The 23,401-nt window shown below is 43.6% G+C and overlaps 1 protein-coding gene across 2 annotated transcripts in view; it reads right to left on the bottom strand.

Moving 5' to 3' along the window:
• The window catches only part of LOC106566523 (ERC protein 2), a 448,684-nt gene that overhangs the window by 348,423 nt on the left and 76,860 nt on the right, over positions 1-23,401 (bottom strand). For both annotated transcript variants that reach the window (XM_045692987.1, XM_045692988.1), the window contains exon 4: positions 8,983-9,051. In XM_045692987.1, coding sequence (XP_045548943.1) covers positions 8,983-9,051 — 69 coding nt within the window. The remainder of the gene's footprint in view (positions 1-8,982; positions 9,052-23,401) is intronic.

Here is a 23,401-nt window from a genome sequence, read left to right as displayed (position 1 = left end):
GATAGGACTGGAGATGAGATGTTCTACCTTGGTCTTCATGAAGCTGAAGGAGACACATACAGTAGAGACATGGTAGTGACATGCACAGCCCAGTAAATAAGAAAACATAGACACATGCAGTCAACACATGCGCAGTTAACAGTGCTGTTGACGTGATACTTGGCTTCTTCACAACCATGCAGAAGCGACATACACAACCATAGCAACATGCGGAGATGTCAAGCAGAGTGACACTAGACCAGTGAGTATCTCGCTACCTGTTTCTTCATGAACTTGGAGTGGCTTTTGTAGACCTCCATGTGTTTGAGTTCATCCAGGCGGTCGCCAGGGTGGAGCAGCCCGCTGGTCTTCATCAACTGGACCTCATCCTCCAGGTCTCGGATGTTCCTCTCCAGAGATGATATCTTAGTGTCCTACAGTACATACAGCAGCCAAGAGGGGGAGACACCCACATCAGCCACAGACAAGGCCATGATGGTTTGTAAAAGGTGTAAACAGAAAGGAGGTAGAGTCGAGAGGGCAAGGGTCGACACTGAGTCTGCCTCTCAAAGTTGATGTTTAATAAAGGGTTGATCACAAAAAAGAGAAACAGAAAAGAGAACAAGAGACAGGAGTGCAAGCAGACATGACGTCGTGCCCAGAGACACACAGAGAGCTAAATGGGACAGTGTGAGTGAGATAGATACCAATCTATATTATTAGCTGAAAAGACAGATGTGTTATAGAGCTAGACTGACACACAGACAAAAACAGACCTCTGTCCTAGCTAGAACTTTCGCACTTCCGGTTTGGAGCGAGCAGTCGCACCACGCTTCGCTCCACAGGTAATATTACACTTCGCTACATTACAACGGCTTGATTTGTTTGATCTGAGCAATTCTTCTTAGCTAGCTACATAGCCGTCTTTGTATCAAAGATAATTGTGTAGTTTAGAGTAACTGAGTAATTATCGAGGCTAGCTATCTTCGTCCTCCTAACGTAGTCAACACTGCTAGCTGCTAGCTAGCTAGTCATCACTGTTAGCTAGCCAACTTCTACCGACTAGCAGCACCGCAGAAACTATTACATTACAACGCAACGACTTGATTAGTGTGGCGTTAGTGTTAGTTAGCCAGCTACATAGTTGTCTTTGCTGTCTCTGTATCTAAGATAATTGTGTAGTTTGAGTTTGAGTATTATCGAGGTGTGCTAGCCAGCCGCGACGCGGCGCCAGACTTACTCAACACACCTAGTCATCATTAACCCACTGCCAGCTAGCCAACCGTTACCGACTAGCAGCGCTGTAGTTACTAATACTTTACAACGGAACGATTTGACTAGTGCAGTGTTACCTAGCTAGCTACCTAGTTGTCTTTGTCATAGCTTGATAATTGTTAATTGATAATTGTTAGCTAGCCAGCCATCGAGGTTAGCTAGCCAGCTATTTCCGTCCCCCGCGACGCCATTTTTCCTAACCTAGCCAACTAGCCAACTATTACCGACGAGCAGCATTGTTGAAACTAAATACACTACAAGGAACGTCTTGATTAGTGTTATGTTAGCTAGCTAGCTACAAAGTTGCTTTGTATCATGACAAGGTGTAGTACTGAAACTACCGAGGTTACCTAGCCAGCTACACGTTCAAAGTCAACAACGCAGCCACTGCTAGCTAGCCTACTCCACCAGCCAGCAGTACTGTATCATTTTAGTCAATAACATTTTTGCAACGTAAGCTTAACTTCCTGAACATTCGAGACGTGTAGTCCACTTGTCACTCCAATCTCATTTGCATTAGCGTAGCCTCTTCTGTAGCTTGTCTACTATGTGTCTGCCTATCCCTGTTCTCTCTCCTCTGCACAGGCCATACAAACGCTCCACACCGCGTGGCCGCTGCCACTCTAACCTGCTGGTCCCAGCGCGCACGACCCACGTGGAGTTCCAGGTCTCCGGCAGCCTCTGGAACTGCCGGGTCTGCGGCCAACAAGGCTGAGTTCATCTCAGCCTATGCTACCCTCCAGTCCCTAGACTTCCTGGCGCTGACGGAAACATGGATCACCACAGATAACACTGCTACTCCTACTGCTCTCTCCTCGTCTGACTACGTGTTCTCGCATACCCCTAGAGCATCGAGCCAGCGGGGTGGTGGCACTGGAATCCTCATCTCTCCCAAGTGGACATTCTCTCTTTCTCCCCTGACCCATCTGTCTATCTCCTCATTTGAATTCCATGCTGTCACAGTTACCAGCCCTTTCAAGCTTAACATCCTTATCATTTATCGCCCTCCAGGTTCCCTTGGAGAGTTCATCAATGAGCTTGACGCCTTGATAAGTTCCTTTCCTTAGGATGGCTCACCTCTCACAGTTCTGGGTGACTTTAACCTCCCCACGTCTACCTTCGACTCATTCCTCTCTGCCTCCTTCTTTCCACTCCTCTCCTCTTTCGACCTCACCCTCTCACCTTCCCCCCTACTCACAAGGCAGGCAATACGCTTGACCTCATCTTTACTAGATGCTGTTCTTCCACTAATCTCATTGCAACTCCCCTCCAAGTCTCCGACCACTACCTTGTATCCTTTTCCCTCTCGCTCTCATCCAACACTTCTCACTCTCCCCTACTCGGATGGTATTGCGCCGTCCCAACCTTCGCTCTCTCTCTCTCCCGCTACTCTCTCCTCTTCCATCCTATCATCTCTTCCCTCTGCTCAAACCTTCTCCAACCTATCTCCTGATTCTGTCTCCTCAACCCTCCTCTCCTCCCTCTCTGCATCCTTTGACTTCCTCTGTCCCCTATCCTCCAGGCCGGCTCGGTCCTCCCCTCCTGCTCCGTGGCTCGACGACTCACTGCGAGCTCACAGAACAGGGCTCCGGGCAGCCGAGCGGAAATGGAGGAAAACTCGCCTCCCTGCGGACCTGGCATCCTTTCACTCCCTCCTCTCTACATTTTCCTCTTCTGTCTCTGCTGCTAAAGCCACTTTCTACCACTCTAAACTCCAAGCATCTGCCTCTAACCCTAGGAAGCTCTTTGCTACCTTCTCCTCCCTCCTGAATCCTCCTCCCCCCCCCCCCCCTCCTCCCTCTCTGCGGATGACTTCGTCAACCATTTTGAAAAGAAGGTTGACGACATCCGATCCTCGTTTGCTAAGTCAAACGACACTGCTGGTCCTGCTCACACTGCCCTACCCTGTGCTTTGACCTCTTTCTCCCCTCTCTCTCCAGAAGAAATCTCGCGTCTTGTGACGGCCGGCCGCCCAACAACCTGCCCACTTGACCCTATACCCTCCTCTCTTCTCCAGACCATTTCCGGAGACCTTCTCCCCTACCTCACCTCGCTCATCAACGCATCCTTGACCGCTGGCTACGTCCCTTCCGTCTTCAAGAGAGCGAGAGTTGCACCCCTTCTGAAAAAACCTACACTCGATCCCTCCGATGTCAACAACTACAGACCAGTATCCCTTCTTTCCTTTCTCTCCAAAACTCTTGAACGCGCCGTCCTTGGCCAGCTCTCTTGCTATCTCTCTCAGAATGACCTTCTTGATCCTAATCAGTCAGGTTTCAAGACTGGGCATTCAACTGAGACTGCTCTTCTCTGTGTCACGGAGGCTCTCCGCACTGCTAAAGCTAACTCTCTCTCCTCTGCTCTCATCCTTCTAGACCTATCTGCTGCCTTTGATACTGTGAACCATCAGATCCTCCTCTCCACCCTCTCCGAGCTGGGCATCTCCGGCACCGCGCACGCTTGGATTGCGTCCTACCTGACAGGTCGCTCCTACCAGGTGGCGTGGCGAGAATCTGTCTCCGCACCACGTGCTCTCACCACTGGTGTCCCCCAGGGCTCTGTTCTTGGCCCACTCCTATTCTCGCTATACACCAAGTCACTTGGCTCTGTCATATCCTCACATGGTCTCTCATATCATTGCTATGCAGATGACACACAATTAATCTTCTCCTTTCCCCCTTCTGACAACCAGGTGGCGAATCGCATCTCTGCATGTCTGGCAGACATATCAGTGTGGATGACGGATCACCACCTCAAGCTGAACCTCGGCAAGACGGAGCTGCTCTTCCTCCCGGGGAAGGACTGCCCGTTCCATGATCTCGCCATCACGGTTGACAACTCCCTTGTGTCCTCCTCCCAGAGTGCTAAGAGCCTTGGCGTGACCCTGGACAACACCCTGTCGTTCTCCACCAACATCAAGGCGGTGACCCGATCCTGTAGGTTCTTGCTCTACAACATTCGCAGAGTACGACCCTGCCTCACACAGGAAGCGGCGCAGGTCCTAATCCAGGCACTTGTCATCTCCCGTCTGGATTATTGCAACTCGCTGTTGGCTGGGCTCCCTGCCTGTGCCATTAAACCCCTACAACTCATCCAGAACGCCGCAGCCCGTCTGGTGTTCAACCTTCCCAAGTTCTCTCACGTCACCCCGCTCCTCCGCTCTCTCCACTGGCTTCCAGTCGAAGCTCGCATCCGCTACAAGACCATGGTGCTTGCCTACGGAGCTGTGAGGGGAACGGCACCTCCATACCTTCAGGCTCTGATCAGGCCCTACACCCAAACAAGGGCACTCCGTTCATCCACCTCTGGCCTGCTCACCTCCCTACCTCTGAGGAAGCACAGTTCCCGCTCAGCCCAGTCAAAACTGTTCGCTGCTCTGGCACCCCAATGGTGGAACAAGCTCCCTCACGACGCCAGGACAGCGGAGTCAATCACCACCTTCCGGAGACACCTGAAACCCCACCCCTTCAAGGAATACCTGGGATAGGATAAAGTAATCCTTCTAACCCCCCCCTTAAAAGATTTAGATGCACTATTGTAAAGTGGTTGTTCCACTGGATATTATAGGTGAATGCACCAATTTGTAAGTCGCTCTGGATAAGAGCGTCTGCTAAATGACTAAAATGTAAAATGTAAATGTAAACATACAACTGAACCAGTGACTGGCCTGAATAGGAATGGGTGGATAAAGGCCATAGTTCTACATAGTGACAAAGCAGGTTGTATTTGTTCCGGCATGCACAGTATCTATGAGGGAATGGGAAAGGTCCTGAGCTTGTTTAGCTCCATAAGATCAGACACACGTTAAATGGTAAACCTTGGAGAAGACGAGAAGGTAATGGAATAAATGGAAGCAGATTGTATGATGGCATCGGTAGAAACCTCAGTCTGCATTCAAGCATCTGACCTCCATTACAACAACTCTACTGACATCCTCCACCGACGCCCCAACATACACTATGATATACTGTATACCATCCTACATGCACACACACACACGATTTTACATCCTGCATGCCTACACCCAATTCAAAAACCTGTGCTCACACACACATCCACCCCAAACTATACCCCTTGCCCCAAGCTAGTCTTTGTGTTACAGTCTGTGTGTTACAGTAGCTATATGAATACACATGCAGAGAAAGACACAAAGCAGACGAATCCAAAACAGCAACACAGCAGCATCATCTCATGTGTTCCTCTCAAATCTGACAAAACACACCATGTACAGAAGTTTACACACAGAGATTACACACAGAACCTTACACACAGAGATTACACACAGAACTTTACACACAGAGATTACACACAGAACCTTACACACAGAGATTACACACAGAACCTTACACACAGAGATTACACACAGAACCTTTACACACAGAGATTACACACAGAACCTTACACACAGAGATTACACACAGAACCTTACACACAGAGATTACACACAGAACCTTACACACAGAGATTACACACAAAACTTTACACACAGAGATTACACACAGAACTTTACACACAGAGATTACACACAGAACCTTACACACAGAGATTACACACAGAACCTTACACACAGAGATTACACACAAAACTTTACACACAGAGATTACACACAGAACCTTACACACAGAGATTACACACAGAACCTTACACACAGAGATTACACACAGAACCTTACACACAGAGATTACACACAGAGATTACACACAGAACCTTACACACAGAGATTACACACAGAGATTACACACAGAACCTTACACACAGAGATTACACACAGAGATTACACACAGAACCTTACACACAGAGATTACACACAGAACCTTACACACAGAGATTACACACAGAGATTACACACAGAACCTTACACACAGAGATTACACACAGAGATTACACACAGAACCTTACACACAGAGATTACACACAGAGATTACACACAGAGATTACACACAGAGATTACACACAGAGAAACCAAGGAAGTGAAAATAACCTATACAGAAAATAGGGGGTCATATCTCAACACAAAGAAAGTTCCACCTTTGGCAAAACATGTGATTGTAAAGGCCATTTCCAACACATTAATTATGATTTATTCTACTTGCTACCCCATGTTCAGTTCATGTTGGGATGCAGAATCTCATCATGTTTCACTCCAACTGTCTGGGGTTAGAAACCAACGTGCAGGGAGAGAATAGTGACTGACAGACAGACTACTGTACAATCACAGCCTGCAGTAGAGACAATACACATTGAGGATTGATAAAGGCTGTATTACACATTGTAGAGGTGTATCATGTATTGAGGGTTGATAAAGGCTGTATTACACATTGTAGAGGTGTATCATGTATTGAGGGATGATAAAGGCTGTATTACACATTGTAGAGGTGTGTCATGTATTGAGGGTTGATAAAAGCTGTATTACACATTGTAGAGGTGTGTCATGTATTGAGGATTGATAAAGGCTGTATTACACATTGTAGAGGTGTATCATGTATTGAGGGTTGATAAAGGCTGTATTACACATTGTAGAGGTTTATCATGTATTGAGGGTTGATAAAGGCTGTATTACACATTGTAGAGGTGTATCATGTATTGAGGGATGATAAAGGCTGTATTACACATTGTAGAGGTGTATCATGTATTGAGGAATGATAAAGGCTGTATTACACATTGTAGAGGTGTGTCATGTATTGAGGAATGATAAAGGCTGTATTACACATTGTAGAGGTGTATCTTGTATTGAGGGATGATAAAGGCTGTATTACACATTGTAGAGGTGTATCTTGTATTGGGGATTGCCATGGGAGGAGAATTGAGCAGATTAGAAGAGGGATGAGGAACAACCAGTTACTATTACTGTACCTGCCAGATAACATCAGGATCAAAACAGAAAGGGGGTGCTGTGGTCTGAAATTACACAACACAAATACACACGTCTCAGACACTCATTACAACACAACACACGTGTCTCAGCACCAACAACATAACACACACATTGCCACAAACAACAAAATAAAACACAAATTGCAACATAACACACGTTATATTCACTCAGAAGTCACAACACTTTGCTCTCATGACTAACACACAGAACCTAATACACAGAACCTTACACACAGAACATTATACACAGAACCTTACACACTGAACCTAACACACAGAACCTTACACACAGAACCTTACACACAGAACCTAGAAAACAACTTAACATGAATAACACACAGAACCTTACACACCGAACCTTACACACAGAACCTTACACACAGAAACTAATACACAGAACATAACACACAGAACCTTACACACAGAACATTATACACAGAACCTTACACACTGAACCTAACACACAGAACCTTACACACAGAACCTAACACACAGAATCTTACACACAGAACCTTACACACAGAACCTTACACAAAGAACCTAATACACAGAACATAACACACAGAACCTTACACACAGAACATAAGACACAGAACATAAGACACAGAACCTTACACACAGAACCTTAAACATAGAACCTAATACACAGAACCTTACACACAGAACATAACACACATAACCATACACACACTCCGTGTACCAACCTCTAAACACCATTGAAAACATCTCACTCTAATCTGACTGGTTCTTCTGCTTATTTCAATGTTTATGTTATTGTTTCTCTCTACTCTTCCCCTCATATCAATGTTTATTTTATTGTTTCTCTCTTCTATTCCCTCATATTAATGTTTATGTTATTGTTTCTCTCTACTATTCCCTCATATCAATGTTTATTTTATTGTTTCTCTCTACTATTCCCTCATATCAATGTTTATTTTATTGTTTCTCTCTACTATTCCCTCATATCAATGTTTATTTTATTGTTTCTCTCTACTATTCCCTCATATCAATGTTTATTTTATTGTTTCTCTCTACTATTCCCTCATATCAATGTTTATTTTATTGTTTCTCTCTACTATTCCCTCATATCAATGTTTATTTTATTGTTTCTCTCTACTATTCCCTCATATCAATGTTTATTTTATTGTTTCTCTCTACTATTCCCTCAGCAATGAAGAAATGCTGCTTCAACAACTAAATCCAACTCCTCCTCCTAAAATGTGCGATCTGTAAATGGGAGGACAAATGGTAAAATGTGTGAAAAATAACTGTGGTTTAGCTATAAACCACACTTGGTAGAGGCATGTGCTGAATTAACACAAAGCGTGTGTGTGTGTGTGTGTGTGTGTGTGTGTGTGTGTGTGTGTGTGTGTGTGTGTGTGTGTGTGTGTGCTTGCATGTGGAGTCAACTGCATTTTTCACAGCTCCTACTGACTTCAAAGGCCTGAGATGAGAGTGAAAGCTTCCATATGTGACATTTGAAACAAATTGAATAAGTGCTCTACTCTGGATGGGCCAATATGTCTTTCCCTGGACACGGACCCATATAGACCCTAGTCAACACACAATCACTCTTAAACTGGTGTGTGTGTGTGTGTGTGTGTGTGTGTGTGTGTGTGTGTGTGTGTGTGTGTGTGTGTGTGTGTGTGTGTGTGTGTGTGTGTGTGTATTGTAATAATATCTATGCTCTTTTGTAATGTGATCTTTCCTGAATTCAGTGAGATAATCAACTGTGCTCACCTTACAGGCTATCAATATTTCACTCCGTTTCACTATGAAACTGATACCAGATCATTAGATGAACTACTGTTGCCGTCTGACTTAAATGTGGGCCTATCAACAAGTAAGACTTACCTTCATATCAATGACAGTCTGCAGGGCCTTAGTCTTGGTAGGGTCCTGCTGGCTCCTCCTGTGCAGCTCCTGAGGAGGGACCCGGTAGAAGTAAGCTTGACGACTCATCATCTTACCATATACACCACTGGCAGAATATATCTGTCTCGGTCTGTCCATTCTTTCTCCTCTCATTCTATGTCTCACACCTTCTCTCCATTTTTCTCTTCATCTGTTATTTCTGTGAAAATCTCTCACTCTTCAGTAAGCTTCCTCTCTATCAAGTGCTCTTGTTTGCTTCTTCTCTCCCTGTCCTCCTCCTCCTCTTCGCTCCTTCTCTCCCTGTCCTCCTCCTCTCGCTCCTTCTCTCCCTGTCCTCCTCCTCTCGCTCCTTCTCTCCCTGTCCTTCTCCTCTTCGCTCCTTCTCTCCCTGTCCTCCTCCTCTTCGCTCCTTCTCTCCCTGTCCTCCTCCTCTTCTTTCAGTCTGTCTCCCTCCTCTTCTCTCGGTCTTTCTCCCTAGTTAGTCGAGGAAGAGATGATTGCTGGAGGTGCTATTGCTAACAGAGGTAAAAACAGGAGACGCAACAGGTGCATCTCTCTCTCTCTCGTCTCTCGGTTTCTCAGTCCCTTCGTGTTTTGTCTCTCTCTCACTCCCTCCTGCTCTCCTCTGTCTTTCTCTAACACTAAAGCATTCGCTTAGCAACACTGTCAGCTAGCACATGCGCTATCTGCAAGCTTCTGCTATCAATAATTAATGGTAACACAGACACACATGCACACACAGCTATGCCAGTTAAACTCACAGTATTTCGTTTCACGTTGAACAGGGAGTAAGGGACAGATTAAGATCCATTAAAATAAATGTCACTGAAACAAGCATTGCCACTGTTCATATATCTCTGTAATGTTCTTGTTCACTAGGATAGTGCAGAGTTCAGACAGGCACACACACAACACTCACTCACACAAAGATAGGCAATACTAGCACTACTCTAAGACCCCAGCAGCACTACTGAAGTCACTACAGAAGTCACTACGGAAGTCACTACTGAAGTCACTACGGAAGTCACTACGGAAGTCACTACGGAAGTCACTACGGAAGTCACTACTGAAGTCACTACTGAAGTCACTACGGAAGTCACTACGGAAGTCACTACGGAAGTCACTACGGAAGTCACTACGGAAGTCACTACTGAAGTCACTACTGAAGTCACTACGGAAGTCACTACGGAAGTCACTACTGAAGTCACTACGGAAGTCACTACGGAGGTCACTACAGAAGTCACTACTGAAGTCACTACTGATGTCTATTGAATCAGTGTACAACAGGTTGTAGCATCACATTAAAGTGAAGTACCTCAGAAGGCCTGGAAGAGGCAGGACACCACCTTTTCCCAACAAGACAGAAGTCAAGACAAAACACAGACACACAAAGATGGAAAGACAGGTGCATTCAAATACAAAAATACACACAAGGTACATAGCAAGGGCCACAAGTGTTAGAGTAGAGGTCCATCGAACAGAGACAGTTTCAGGTGGTAGAAGACAGAAACAGAAAAGTCAGGAAGAATTGAGCTCTATGAAGACCACTCACCAGACCAGACCATTCACCAGATCAGACCATTCACCAGACCAGACCATTCACCAGACCAGACCATTCAACAGACCAGACCATTCACCAGACCAGACCAGACCATTCACCAGACCAGACCATTCACCAGACCAGACCACTCACCAGACCAGACCATTCACCAGATCAGACCATTCACCAGACCAGACCATTCACCAGACCAGACCACTCACCAGACCAGACCATTCACCAGACCAGACCATTCACCAGACCAGACCATTCACCAGACCAGACCATTCACCAGACCAGACCACTCACCAGACCAGACCATTCACCAGACCAGACCATTCACCAGACCAGACCATTCACCAGACCAGACCATTCACCAGACCAGACCAGACCATTCACCAGACCAGACCACTCACCAGACCAGACCATTCACCAGACCAGACCATTCACCAGACCAGACCATTCACCAGACCAGACCATTCACCAGACCAGACCATTCACCAGACCAGACCATTCACCAGACCAGACCAGACCATTCACCAGACCAGACCACTCACCAGACCAGACCATTCACCAGACCAGACCATTCACCAGACCAGACCAGACCATTCACCAGACCAGACCACTCACCAGACCAGACCATTCACCAGACCAGACCACTCACCAGACCAGACCATTCACCAGACCAGACCAGACCATTCACCAGACCAGACCACTCACCAGACCAGACCATTCACCAGACCAGACCATTCACCAGACCAGACCAGACCATTCACCAGACCAGACCACTCACCAGACCAGACCATTCACCAGACCAGACCACTCACCAGACCAGACCATTCACCAGACCAGACCACTCACCAGACCAGACCAGACCATTCACCAGACCAGACCATTCACCAGACCAGACCAGACCACTCACCAGACCAGACCATTCACCAGACCAGACCACTCACCAGACCAGACCATTCACCAGACCAGACCACTCACCAGACATCTCAGACTAATATTAATTCCAAATTGACCTTCTATTTGTATGATTATATCCCAGATGTAATACACACACACACAAACACACACACGTGTGAATGTATCCTACATGACTCTACTAAGGAGAGTGTGTGAGGCTTATCTTGTCAAGAGTGTTCACTCTGGATGTGAGAGGATTACTGGTTGTCTCAGACTGAGCCAGGATGCGTACGCACAAGCACACACGCACACGCGCACACGCGCACACGCACACACACGCACACACACACGCACACACACACGCACGCACACACACGCACGCACACACACACAAAGAATCCTCGCCACTTGTTATCCTTTCCTGGCAGAGTGTGTGTGAGTGTGTGTTTAAGGAGAACAATGCAAGGTCCAACAGCAGTGTGTGTGTGACACTACATTTTCCAAATGATGTGCATGTGTGTGTGTGTTCAGTCATCATATAGAAATATGAAAGCATGGATCTAACCGTTCTTGTAACAAGTGGCTGCACCATGAACTCATTGAGAGCATGTCATCAAAGCATGACTCTGGTCCATATGTGTCAAAGCAGCGGGCATATGGAACAAATAGCATCAAATGTAATGCTATAATGCATCCTGTACCAAAGGAAATGAACCAAAGGTTTAACTGTAGCCCAGAGGCAGTGGCGTCATAGACACACCCCCTGACCAATTACACACACCCTTCACCATCAGAAAGAGGGAGGGGGGGAGTAGACAAAAAGATCCCATGTGTTTAAATGTGTCTGCCTATCAGCTATAGGCTTTGAAAAGACAAAAGGGAAAATCTGAGAAAATCAAAGCTCTCCAGATATGGGGGAGGGATGAGAGAGAGGGGAGAGGGGATTGGAGGGGTATAATTTTGTCCCGATAAACTTTTCCGCTCCAACATTCTGGGGGATCAACAGAGCGTGGCGAGTATGCGGTGCTCAGGGTGCATGTGTGTATGTGTGTGTGAGTTTGCTGGTATTTACAGTGGAGTTTTAATGACAGCTGAGAGGCTTCGTTAGTGGAGAGAGAGAACAGCGAATCAGGAGACAGCTCTTAAAGAGTTCCGTCTGAAGAGACCAGACTACAACACGCCAATTAGTCAAACCACAACAGATACCATATCAGCCTGCAGCAAGAGGTGTGTGTGTGTGTGTGTGTGTGTGTGTGTGTGTGTGTGTGTGTGTGTGTGTGTGTGTGTGTGTGTGTGTGTGTGTGTGTGTGTGTGTGTCCAAACCAAAGATGGAGAGGTAACTATAATACTTGCAGGATGAATGATAATATGAACCAGACCAAAGAGGAGAGGAATGGACAGGAAAAGACAGGACAAGAGAAGACAGGACAAGAGAGGACAGGACAAGAGAAGAGAGGACAGGACAAGAGAAGAGAAGACAGGACAAGAGAAGACAGGACAAGAGATGACAGGACAAGAGAAGACAGGACAAGAGAAGAGAAGACAGGACAAGAGAAGAGAAGACAGGACAAGAGAAGAGAGGACAGGACAAGAGAAGAGAAGACAGGACAAGAGCGGACAGGACAAGAGAAGAGAAGACAGGACAAGAGAGGACAGGACAAGAGAAGAGAAGACAGGACAAGAGAGGACAGGACAAGAGAAGAGAAGGAAGACAGGTCAAAAGAGGACAGGACAAGAGAAGAGAAGAGAAGAGAAGACAGGACAAGAGAGGACAGGACAAGAGAGAAGAAGACAGGACAAGAGAGGACAGGACAAGAGAAGAAAAGACAGGACAAGAGAGGACAGGACAAGAGAGGACAGGACAAGAGAAGAGAAGCCAGGACAAGAGGAGAGAAGACAGGACAAGAGAGGACAGGACAAGAGAAGACAGGACAAGAGAAGAGAAGACAGGACAAGAGAGGACAGGACAAGAGAAGAGAAGACAGGACAAGAGAAGACAGGACAGAGAAGACAAGAGAAGAGAAGACAGGACAAGAAAGGACAGGACAAGAGAGGACAGGACAAGAGAGGATAGGACAAGAGAAGGGAAGACAGGACAAGAGAGGACAGGACAAGAGCAGACAGGACAAGAGAGGACAGGACAAGAGAAGACAGGATAAGAGAGGACATGACAAGAGAGGACAAGAGAGGAGAAGACAAGACAAGAGAAGACAGGACAAGAGGGGACAGGACAAGAGAAGACAGGACAAGAGGGGACAGGACAAGAGAGGACAGGACAAGAGAAGACAGGACAAGAGAGGACAGGACAAGAGAAGACAGGCCAAGAGAAGACAGGCCAAGAGAGGACAGGACAAGAGAGGACAGGAGTGACAGGAAAAAAGAGGACAGGAGTAGACAGGTCACATAGTAGAGTAGTTTGTAATAATGTGTTATACTGTAGATATTTTGTGGTAGTGTGTAGTAATGTGTTATATTGTAGATATGTTGTGGTAGTGTGTAATAATGTGTTATATTGTAGATATGTTGTGGTAGTGTGTAATAATGTGTTGTATTGTAGATATGTTGTGGTAGTGTGTAATAATGTGTTGTATTGTAGATATGTTGTGGTAGTGTGTAATAATGTGTTGTATTGTACATATGTTGTGGTAGAGTAGTGTGTAATAATGTGTTGTATTGTAGATATGTGTTGGTAGTGTGTAATAATGTGTTGTATTGTAGATATGTTGTGGTAGTGTGTAGTAATGTGTTATACTGTAGATATGTTGTGGTAGTGTGTAATAATGTGTTATATTGTAGATATGTTGTGGTAGAGTAGTGTATAATAATGTGTTATACTGTAGATATGTTGTGGTAGTGTGTAATAATGTGTTATACTGTAGATATGTTGTTGTAGTGTGTAATAATGTGTTGTATTGTAGATATGTTGTGGTAGAGTAGTGTGTAATAATGTGTTATACTGTAGATATGTTGTTGTAGTGTGTAATAATGTGTGGTATTGTAGATATGTTGTGGTAGTGTGTAGTAATGTGTTGTATTGTAGATATGTTGTGGTAGAGTAGTGTGTAATAATGTGTTATATTGTAGATATGTTGTGGTAGTGTGTAATAATGTGTTGTATTGTAGATATGTTGTGGTAGTGTGTAATAATGTGTTGTATTGTAGATATGTTGTGGTAGTGTGTAATAATGTGTTATATTGTAGATATGTTGTGGTAGAGTGTAATAATGTGTTATACTGTAGATATGTTGTGGTAGTGTGTAGTAATGTGTTGTATAGTAGATATGTTGTGGTAGTGTGTAATAATGTGTTATACTGTAGATATGTTGTGGTAGTGTGTAATAATGTGTTGTATAGTAGATATGTTGTGGTAGTGTGTAATAATGTGTTATATTGTAGATATGTTGTGGTAGAGTGTAATACTGTGTTATACTGTAGATATGTTGTGGTAGTGTGTAATAATGTGTTATATAGTAGATATGTTGTGGTAGTGTGTAATAATGTGTTATACTGTAGATATGTTGTGGTAGTGTGTAATAATGTGTTGTATAGTAGATATGTTGTGGTAGTGTGTAATAATGTGTTATATTGTAGATATGTTGTGGTAGTGTGTAATAATGTGTTGTATTGTAGATATGTTGTGGTAGTGTGTAATAATGTGTTATACTGTAGATATGTTGTGGTAGTGTGTAGTAATGTGTTGTATTGTAGATATGTTGTGGTAGTGTGTAATAATGTGTTGTATTGTACATATGTTGTGGTAGTGTGTAGTAATGTGTTATACTGTAGATATGTTGTGGTAGTGTGTAATAATGTGTTAAATTGTAGATATGTTGTGGTAGAGTAGTGTATAATAATGTGTTATACTGTAGATATGTTGTGGTAGTGTGTAATAATGTGTTATACTGTAGATATGTTGTTGTAGTGTGTAATAATATGTTGTATTGTAGATATGTTGTGGTAGAGTAGTGTGTAATAATGTGTTATACTGTAGATATGTTGTTGTAGTGTGTAATAATGTGTTGTATTGTAGATATGTTGTGGTAGTGTGTAGTAATGTGTTGTATTGTAGATATGTTGTGGTAGAGTAGTGTGTAATAATGTGCTATATTGTAGATATGTTGTGGTAGTGTGTAGTAATGTGTTGTATTGTAGATATGTTGTGGTAGTGTGTAATAATGTGTTGTATTGTAGATATGTTGTGGTAGTGTGTAATAATGTGTTATATTGTAGATATGTTGTGGTAGAGTGTAATAATGTGTTATACTGTAGATATGTTGTGGTAGTGTGTAGTAATGTGTTGTATAGTAGATATGTTGTGGTAGTGTGTAATAATGTGTTATACTGTAGATATGTTGTGGTAGTGTGTAATAATGTGTTGTATAGTAGATATGTTGTTGTAGTGTGTAATAATGTGTTATATTGTAGATATGTTGTGGTAGAGTGTAATACTGTGTTATACTGTAGATATGTTGTGGTAGTGTGTAATAATGTGTTATATTGTAGATATGTTGTGGTAGAGTGTAATAATGTGTTATACTGTAGATATGTTGTGGTAGTGTGTAATAATGTGTTATATAGTAGATATGTTGTGGTAGTGTGTAATAATGTGTTATATTGTAGATATGTTGTGGTAGTGTGTAATAATGTGTTGTATTGTAGATATGTTGTGGTAGTGTGTAATAATGTGTTATACTGTAGATATGTTGTGGTAGTGTGTAGTAATGTGTTGTATTGTAGATATGTTGTGGTAGTGTGTAATAATGTGTTGTATTGTAGATATGTTGTGGTAGCGTGTAATAATGTGTTGTATTGTAGATATGTTGTGGTAGTGTGTAATAATGTGTTATACTGTAGATATGTTGTGGTAGTGTGTAATAATGTGTTGTATTGTAGATATGTTGTGGTAGAGTAGTGTGTAATAATGTGTTATGCTGTAGATATGTTGTTGTAGTGTGTAATAATGTGTTGTATTGTAGATATGTTGTGGTAGTGTGTAATAATGTGTTGTATTGTAGATATGTTGTGGTAGAGTAGTGTGTAATAATGTGTTATACTGTAGATATGTTGTTGTAGTGTGTAATAATGTGTTGTGTTGTAGATATGTTGTGGTAGTGTGTAATAATGTGTTGTATTGTAGATATGTTGTGGTAGTGTGTAATAATGTGTTATACTGTAGATATGTTGTGGTAGTGTGTAATAATGTGTTATACTGTAGATATGTTGTGGTAGTGTGTAGTAATGTGTTATATTGTAGATATGTTGTGGTAGAGTAGTGTGTAATAATGTGTTGTATTGTAGATATGTTGTGGTAGTGTGTAATAATGTGTTGTATTGTAGATATGTTGTGGTAGTGTGTAATAATGTGTTGTATTGTAGATATGTTGTGGTAGAGTAGTGTGTAATAATGTGTTATGCTGTAGATATGTTGTTGTAGTGTGTAATAATGTGTTGTATTGTAGATATGTTGTGGTAGTGTGTAATAATGTGTTGTATTGTAGATATGTTGTGGTAGTGTGTAATAATGTGTTGTATAGTAGATATGTTGTTGTAGTGTGTAATAATGTGTTGTATTGTAGATATGTTGTGGTAGAGTGTAATAATGTGTTATACTGTAGATATGTTGTGGTAGTGTGTAATAATGTGTTATATTGTAGATATGTTGTGGTAGAGTGTAATACTGTGTTATACTGTAGATATGTTGTGGTAGTGTGTAATAATGTGTTATATAGTAGATATGTTGTGGTAGTGTGTAATAATGTGTTATATTGTAGATATGTTGTGGTAGTGTGTAATAATGTGTTGTATTGTAGATATGTTGTGGTAGTGTGTAATAATGTGTTATACTGTAGATATGTTGTGGTAGTGTGTAGTAATGTGTTGTATTGTAGATATGTTGTGGTAGTGTGTAATAATGTGTTGTATTGTAGATATGTTGTGGTAGCGTGTAATAATGTGTTGTATTGTAGATATGTTGTGGTAGTGTGTAATAATGTGTTATACTGTAGATATGTTGTGGTAGTGTGTAATAATGTGTTGTATTGTAGATATGTTGTGGTAGAGTAGTGTGTAATAATGTGTTATGCTGTAGATATGTTGTTGTAGTGTGTAATAATGTGTTGTATTGTAGATATGTTGTGGTAGTGTGTAATAATGTGTTGTATTGTAGATATGTTGTGGTAGAGTAGTGTGTAATAATGTGTTATACTGTAGATATGTTGTTGTAGTGTGTAATAATGTGTTGTGTTGTAGATATGTTGTGGTAGTGTGTAATAATGTGTTGTATTGTAGATATGTTGTGGTAGTGTGTAATAATGTGTTATACTGTAGATATGTTGTGGTAGTGTGTAATAATGTGTTATACTGTAGATATGTTGTGGTAGTGTGTAGTAATGTGTTATATTGTAGATATGTTGTGGTAGAGTAGTGTGTAATAATGTGTTGTATTGTAGATATGTTGTGGTAGTGTGTAATAATGTGTTGTATTGTAGATATGTTGTGGTAGTGTGTAATAATGTGTTGTATTGTAGATATGTTGTGGTAGAGTAGTGTGTAATAATGTGTTATGCTGTAGATATGTTGTTGTAGTGTGTAATAATGTGTTGTATTGTAGATATGTTGTGGTAGTGTGTAATAATGTGTTGTATTGTAGATATGTTGTGGTAGAGTAGTGTGTAATAATGTGTTATACTGTAGATATGTTGTTGTAGTGTGTAATAATGTGTTGTGTTGTAGATATGTTGTGGTAGTGTGTAATAATGTGTTGTATTGTAGATATGTTGTGGTAGTGTGTAATAATGTGTTATACTGTAGATATGTTGTGGTAGTGTGTAATAATGTGTTATACTGTAGATATGTTGTGGTAGTGTGTAGTAATGTGTTATATTGTAGATATGTTGTGGTAGAGTAGTGTGTAATAATGTGTTGTATTGTAGATATGTTGTGGTAGTGTGTAATAATGTGTTGTATTGTAGATATGTTGTGGTAGTGTGTAATAATGTGTTGTATTGTAGATATGTTGTGGTAGAGTAGTGTGTAATAATGTGTTATACTGTAGATATGTTGTTGTAGTGTGTAATAATGTGTTGTGTTGTAGATATGTTGTGGTAGTGTGTAATAATGTGTTGTATTGTAGATTTGTTGTGGTAGAGTAGTGTGTAATAATGTGTTATACTGTAGATATGTTGTGGTAGTGTGTAATAATGTGTTGTATAGTAGATATGTTGTGGTAGTGTGTAATAATGTGTTATATTTTAGATATGTTGTGGTAGAGTAGTGTGTAATAATGTGTTCTGTTATGTATTGTTTTATTGTATATAATTGTGATTGGACCCCAGGAAGAGTAGCTGCTGTCTTGGCACCAAGTAATGGGGATCCAGAATAAATATAAAACTGCAGGAGAGGAGAGGACAGGAGAGGATAGGAGAGGACAGGAGAGGACAGGACAGGAGAGGATAGCAGAGGACAGGAGAGGATAGCAGAGGACAGGAGAGGACAGGACAGGAGAGGATAGCAGAGGACAGGAGAGGATAGCAGAGGACAGGAGAGGATAGCAGAGGACAGGAGAGGACAGGAGAGGATAGCAGAGGACAGGAGAGGATAGCAGAGGACAGGAGAGGACAGGAGAGGATAGCAGAGGACAGGAGAGGATAGCAGAGGACAGGAGAGGAGAGGACAGGAGAGGATAGCAGAGGACAGGAGAGGATAGCAGAGGACAGGAGAGGATAGCAGAGGACAGGAGAGGATAGCAGAGGATAGCAGAGGACAGGAGAGGAGAGGACAGGAGAGGATAGCAGAGGACAGGAGAGGATATCAGAGGACAGGAGAGGACAGGACAGGAGAGGATAGCAGAGGACAGCAGAGGATAGCAGAGGACAGGAGAGGATAGCAAAGGACAGGAGAGGATAGCAGAGGACAGGAGAGGACAGGACAGGAGAGGATAGCAGAGGACAGGAGAGGACAGGACAGGAGAGGATAGCAGAGGACAGGAGAGGACAGGAGAGGATAGCAGAGGACAGGAGAGGATAGCAAAGGACAGGAGAGGACAGGAAAGGATAGCAGAGGACAGAAGAGGACAGGATAGCAGAGGACAGTAGAGAATAGCAGAGGACAGGATAGGACAGGAGAGGATAGCAGAGGACAGGATAGGACAGGAGAGGAGAGTTAATGAAGGGCTTGGCTCAGAAAGTAGAACTCCCACATTTCCCATCAATGGTCTGAACAAGTGACATTTCTGATGTTTCAGTCAGAAGGGAAAGGAAGAGAGAGGGAAAGGAAGAGAGAGGGAAAGAGATTGGGGGTGAGAGAGAGAGAGAAAGAGAACTCTGTCAGAAGCAGCCAAAAACAGCCAGGTCAGCCCCTGAAACAAGCCCTGTGAAAACAGGAGAGCTGGAGGACGTTGGTTCTGCCCGTCGCACTCACTCCCATTCTCACGCAGTCTTCTAATGCTAGATTCCAATGAGAATAGCTGGGAAAAGGTGTGTTTATTTGTTTTTGTGTGTGTGTGTGTGTGTGTGTGTGTGTGTGTGTGTGTGTGTGTGTGTGTGTGTGTGTGTGTGTGTGTGTGTGTGTGTGTGTGTGTGTGTGTGTGTGTGTGTGTGTGTGTGTGTGCGGGTGCGGGTGCGTGTGTGTATACACTATTTCTTTATTGCAGAGCTACACTGTACAGTTCAAATATATAGCCTAACTGTTCCTTGAAACAAATTTTCCTGACACCAGTTGAAGCAGTTCTCAGCGGGTTGGGGCTGGAGAGGGAAACACAGCTGTAGCTGGGGGAGCCTGCTGGGTTCAGGCTGGGGGAGCCTGCTGGGTTCAGGCTGGGGGAGCCTGCTGGGTTAAGGCTGGGGGAGCCTGCTGGGTTCAGGCTGGGGGAGCCTGCTGGGTTAAGGGTGGGGGAGCCTGCTGGATTAAGGCTGGGGGAGCCTGCTGGGTTCAGGCTGGGGGAGCCTGCTGGGTTAAGGCTGGGGGAGCCTGCTGGGTTCAGGCTGGGGGAGCCTGCTGGGTTAAGGCTGGGGGAGCCTGCTGGGTTCAGGCTGGGGGAGCCTGCTGGGTTAAGGCTGGGGGAGCCTGCTGGGTTCAGGCTGGGGGAGCCTGCTGGGTTAAGGCTGGGGGAGCCTGCTGAGTTAAGGCTGGGGGAGCCTGCTGGGTTAAGGCTGGGGGAGCCAGCTGGGTTAAGGCTGGGGGAGCCTGCTGGGTTCAGGCTGGGGGAGCCTGCTGGGTTAAGGCTGGGGGAGCCTGCTGGGTTCAGGCTGGGGGAGCCTGCTGGGTTAAGGCTGGGGGAGCCTGCTGGGTTCAGGCTGGGGGAGCCTGATGGGTTCAGGCTAGGGCAGGAATAGGCCAGCGCAGCGCCTGTTATTATTGGGTCCTGTGGGAAGAAACGGCTGGGGAGAGTCGATTAGGCCTAGATTTATGCCTCTGACATGTGTGTGTGTGTGTGTGTGTGTGTGTGTGTGTGTGTGTGTGTGTGTGTGTGTGTGTGTGTGTGTGTGTGTGTGTGTGTGTGTGTGTGTGTGTGTGTGTGTGTGTGTGTGTGTGTGTTGCTTGCTGCTATCGATGGGTAATGGATCAGTCCTCAGTGGACTTTAACTTTACAGATCCTGTCTCTCACTGAGCCTGTGATAAGAGTAAAACACCAGTCAGGTGGCTCCCGAGTGGCACAGTGGTCTAGGGCACTGCATCTCAATGCTAGAGGCGTCACTACAGACCCTGGTTCGATTCCAGGCTGTATCACAACCAGCCGTGATTGGGAGTCCCATAGGGCGGCGCACAATTGGCCCAGCGTCGTCTGGGTTAGGGTTTGGCCGGGGTAAGCCGTCATTGTAAATAATAATGTGTTCTTAACTGACTTGCCTAGTTAAATAAAGGTTAAATAAAATATAAATAAAAGGACCCTGTATAAAACCTGGTTAAATCCTGCCACTAAGTGGAGAAGTTAAGTATTGCAAGAAAAGCCATGGGTGTATTTACAGTAGTGTAAATGCACGCACGCACGTACACACACACACACACACACACACACACACGGCTATTTAAGGAAAGAGCAGCTCAGGCCAGGGAAACCCCGCAGAAAATCCAGGAATTAAAATAAGATATAAAAGAGATAAAGTGTGTGGGGTCCTTAGACAGGCACACAGACAGGTGTGCCCATACAAGTGCCTGTATGATGGTGCTGTGTCTGTTCCTTCTCACTTCTGACAGACATAACACACTCTGGCAGCTCTGTACCACACCAGGAAACTGGGGAGTTACACCCCCCACACACACAGTAATATGCAATACAGGGAGCACTACTCTTTCACTAGGCTTTCACACCGGCCAGATGGTTCAATTCTACACATTTGGGTAAGATCTGTCAGTCCTGTTGTAAAGGATACGAGAGAGAGAGAGAGAGAGAGAGAGAGAGAGAGAGAGAGAGAGAGAGAGAGAGAGAGAGAGAAAGAAAGACAGCCACACAGAGAGAGAGACACAGAGACACAGAGACAGAGAGATAGAGAGAGAGAGAGAGAGAGAGAGAGACAGACAGACAGAGAGAGAGACAGATAACTTCCACAAAGCTGTGAACGATCTGAGAGACAAGGCAAGAAGACCATTCTATGCCATCAAAAAGAACATAAAATTCTAAAAATACTTGAGTCAGTTATAGAACCCATTGCCCTTTATGGTTGTGAGGTCTGGGGTCCGCTCACCAACCAAGAATTCACAAAATGGGACAAATTCCAAATTGAGACTCTGCATGCAGAATTCTGCAAAAATATCATCCGTGTAGAAAGTAGAACACCAAATAATGCATGCAGAGCCGATAGCCGCTAATTATCACAATCCAGAAAAGAGACGTTAAATTCTACAACCACCTAAAAGGAAGCGGTTCCCAAACCTTCCATAACAAAGCCATCACCTAAAGAGAGATGAACCTGGAGAAGAGTCCCCTAAGCAAGCTGGTCCAGGGGCTCTGTTCACAAACAGACCCCACAGAGCCCCAGGACAGCAACACAATTAGACCCAAACAAATCATGAGAAAGCAAAAAGATAATTACTTGACACATTGGAAACAATTAACAAAAAAACAGAGCAAACTAGAATGCTATTTGGCCCTAAACAGAGAGTACACAGTGGCAGAATACCTGACCACTTTGACTGACCCAAACTTAAGGAAAGCTTTGACTATGAACAGACTCAGTGAGCATAACCTTGCTATTGAGAAAGGCTGGCGTAGGCAGACCTGGCTCTCAAGAGAAGACAGGCTATGTGCACACTACCCACAAAATGAGGTGGAAACTGAGCTGCACTTCGTAACCTCCTGCCAAATGTATGACCATATTAGAGTCACATATTTCACTCAGAATACACAGATCCACAAAGAATTTGAAAACAAACCCAATTTTGATAAACTCCCATATCTACTGGGTGAATTACAACAGTGTGCCATCACAGCAGCAAGATTTGTGACCTGTTGCCACAAGAAAAGGTCAACCAGTGAAGAACAAACACCATTGTAAATACAACCCATATTCATGTTTATTTATTTTCCCTTTTGTACCTTAACCATTTGTACATCGTTACAACACTGTATATATACATAATATGACATTTGTAATGTCTTTATTCTTTTGGAACTTCTGTGAGTGTAATGTTTACTGTTCATTTTTATTGTTTATTTCACTTTTGTATATAATCTTCCTCACTTGCTTTGGCAATGTTAACATATGTTTCCTATGCCAATAAAGCCTCTTGAATTAAATTGAATTGAATTGAGAGAGAGACAGAGACGGATTTAAACAGCTTCGTTGGGATCATGCTCTCCCCCCAATTACACAAACTGAGCACCCCCAACTGAACCTTTCCACAAAGACACTCAGTGAGCGCAATAGGAACTCAACTTAAAGAAAATATGATAAACAAAACATATGGTGCTAATTGACTTAATACAACTGAAGAGCTGACTTAATACAACAGAAA

This window comes from Salmo salar, chromosome ssa13 (assembly GCF_905237065.1).
Source record: "Salmo salar chromosome ssa13, Ssal_v3.1, whole genome shotgun sequence".
Taxonomy (NCBI): Eukaryota; Metazoa; Chordata; class Actinopteri; order Salmoniformes; family Salmonidae; genus Salmo; species Salmo salar.
The sequence above is the reverse complement of the archived record's forward strand: the minus strand, read 5'-3'. Positions and strand labels throughout refer to the sequence as shown.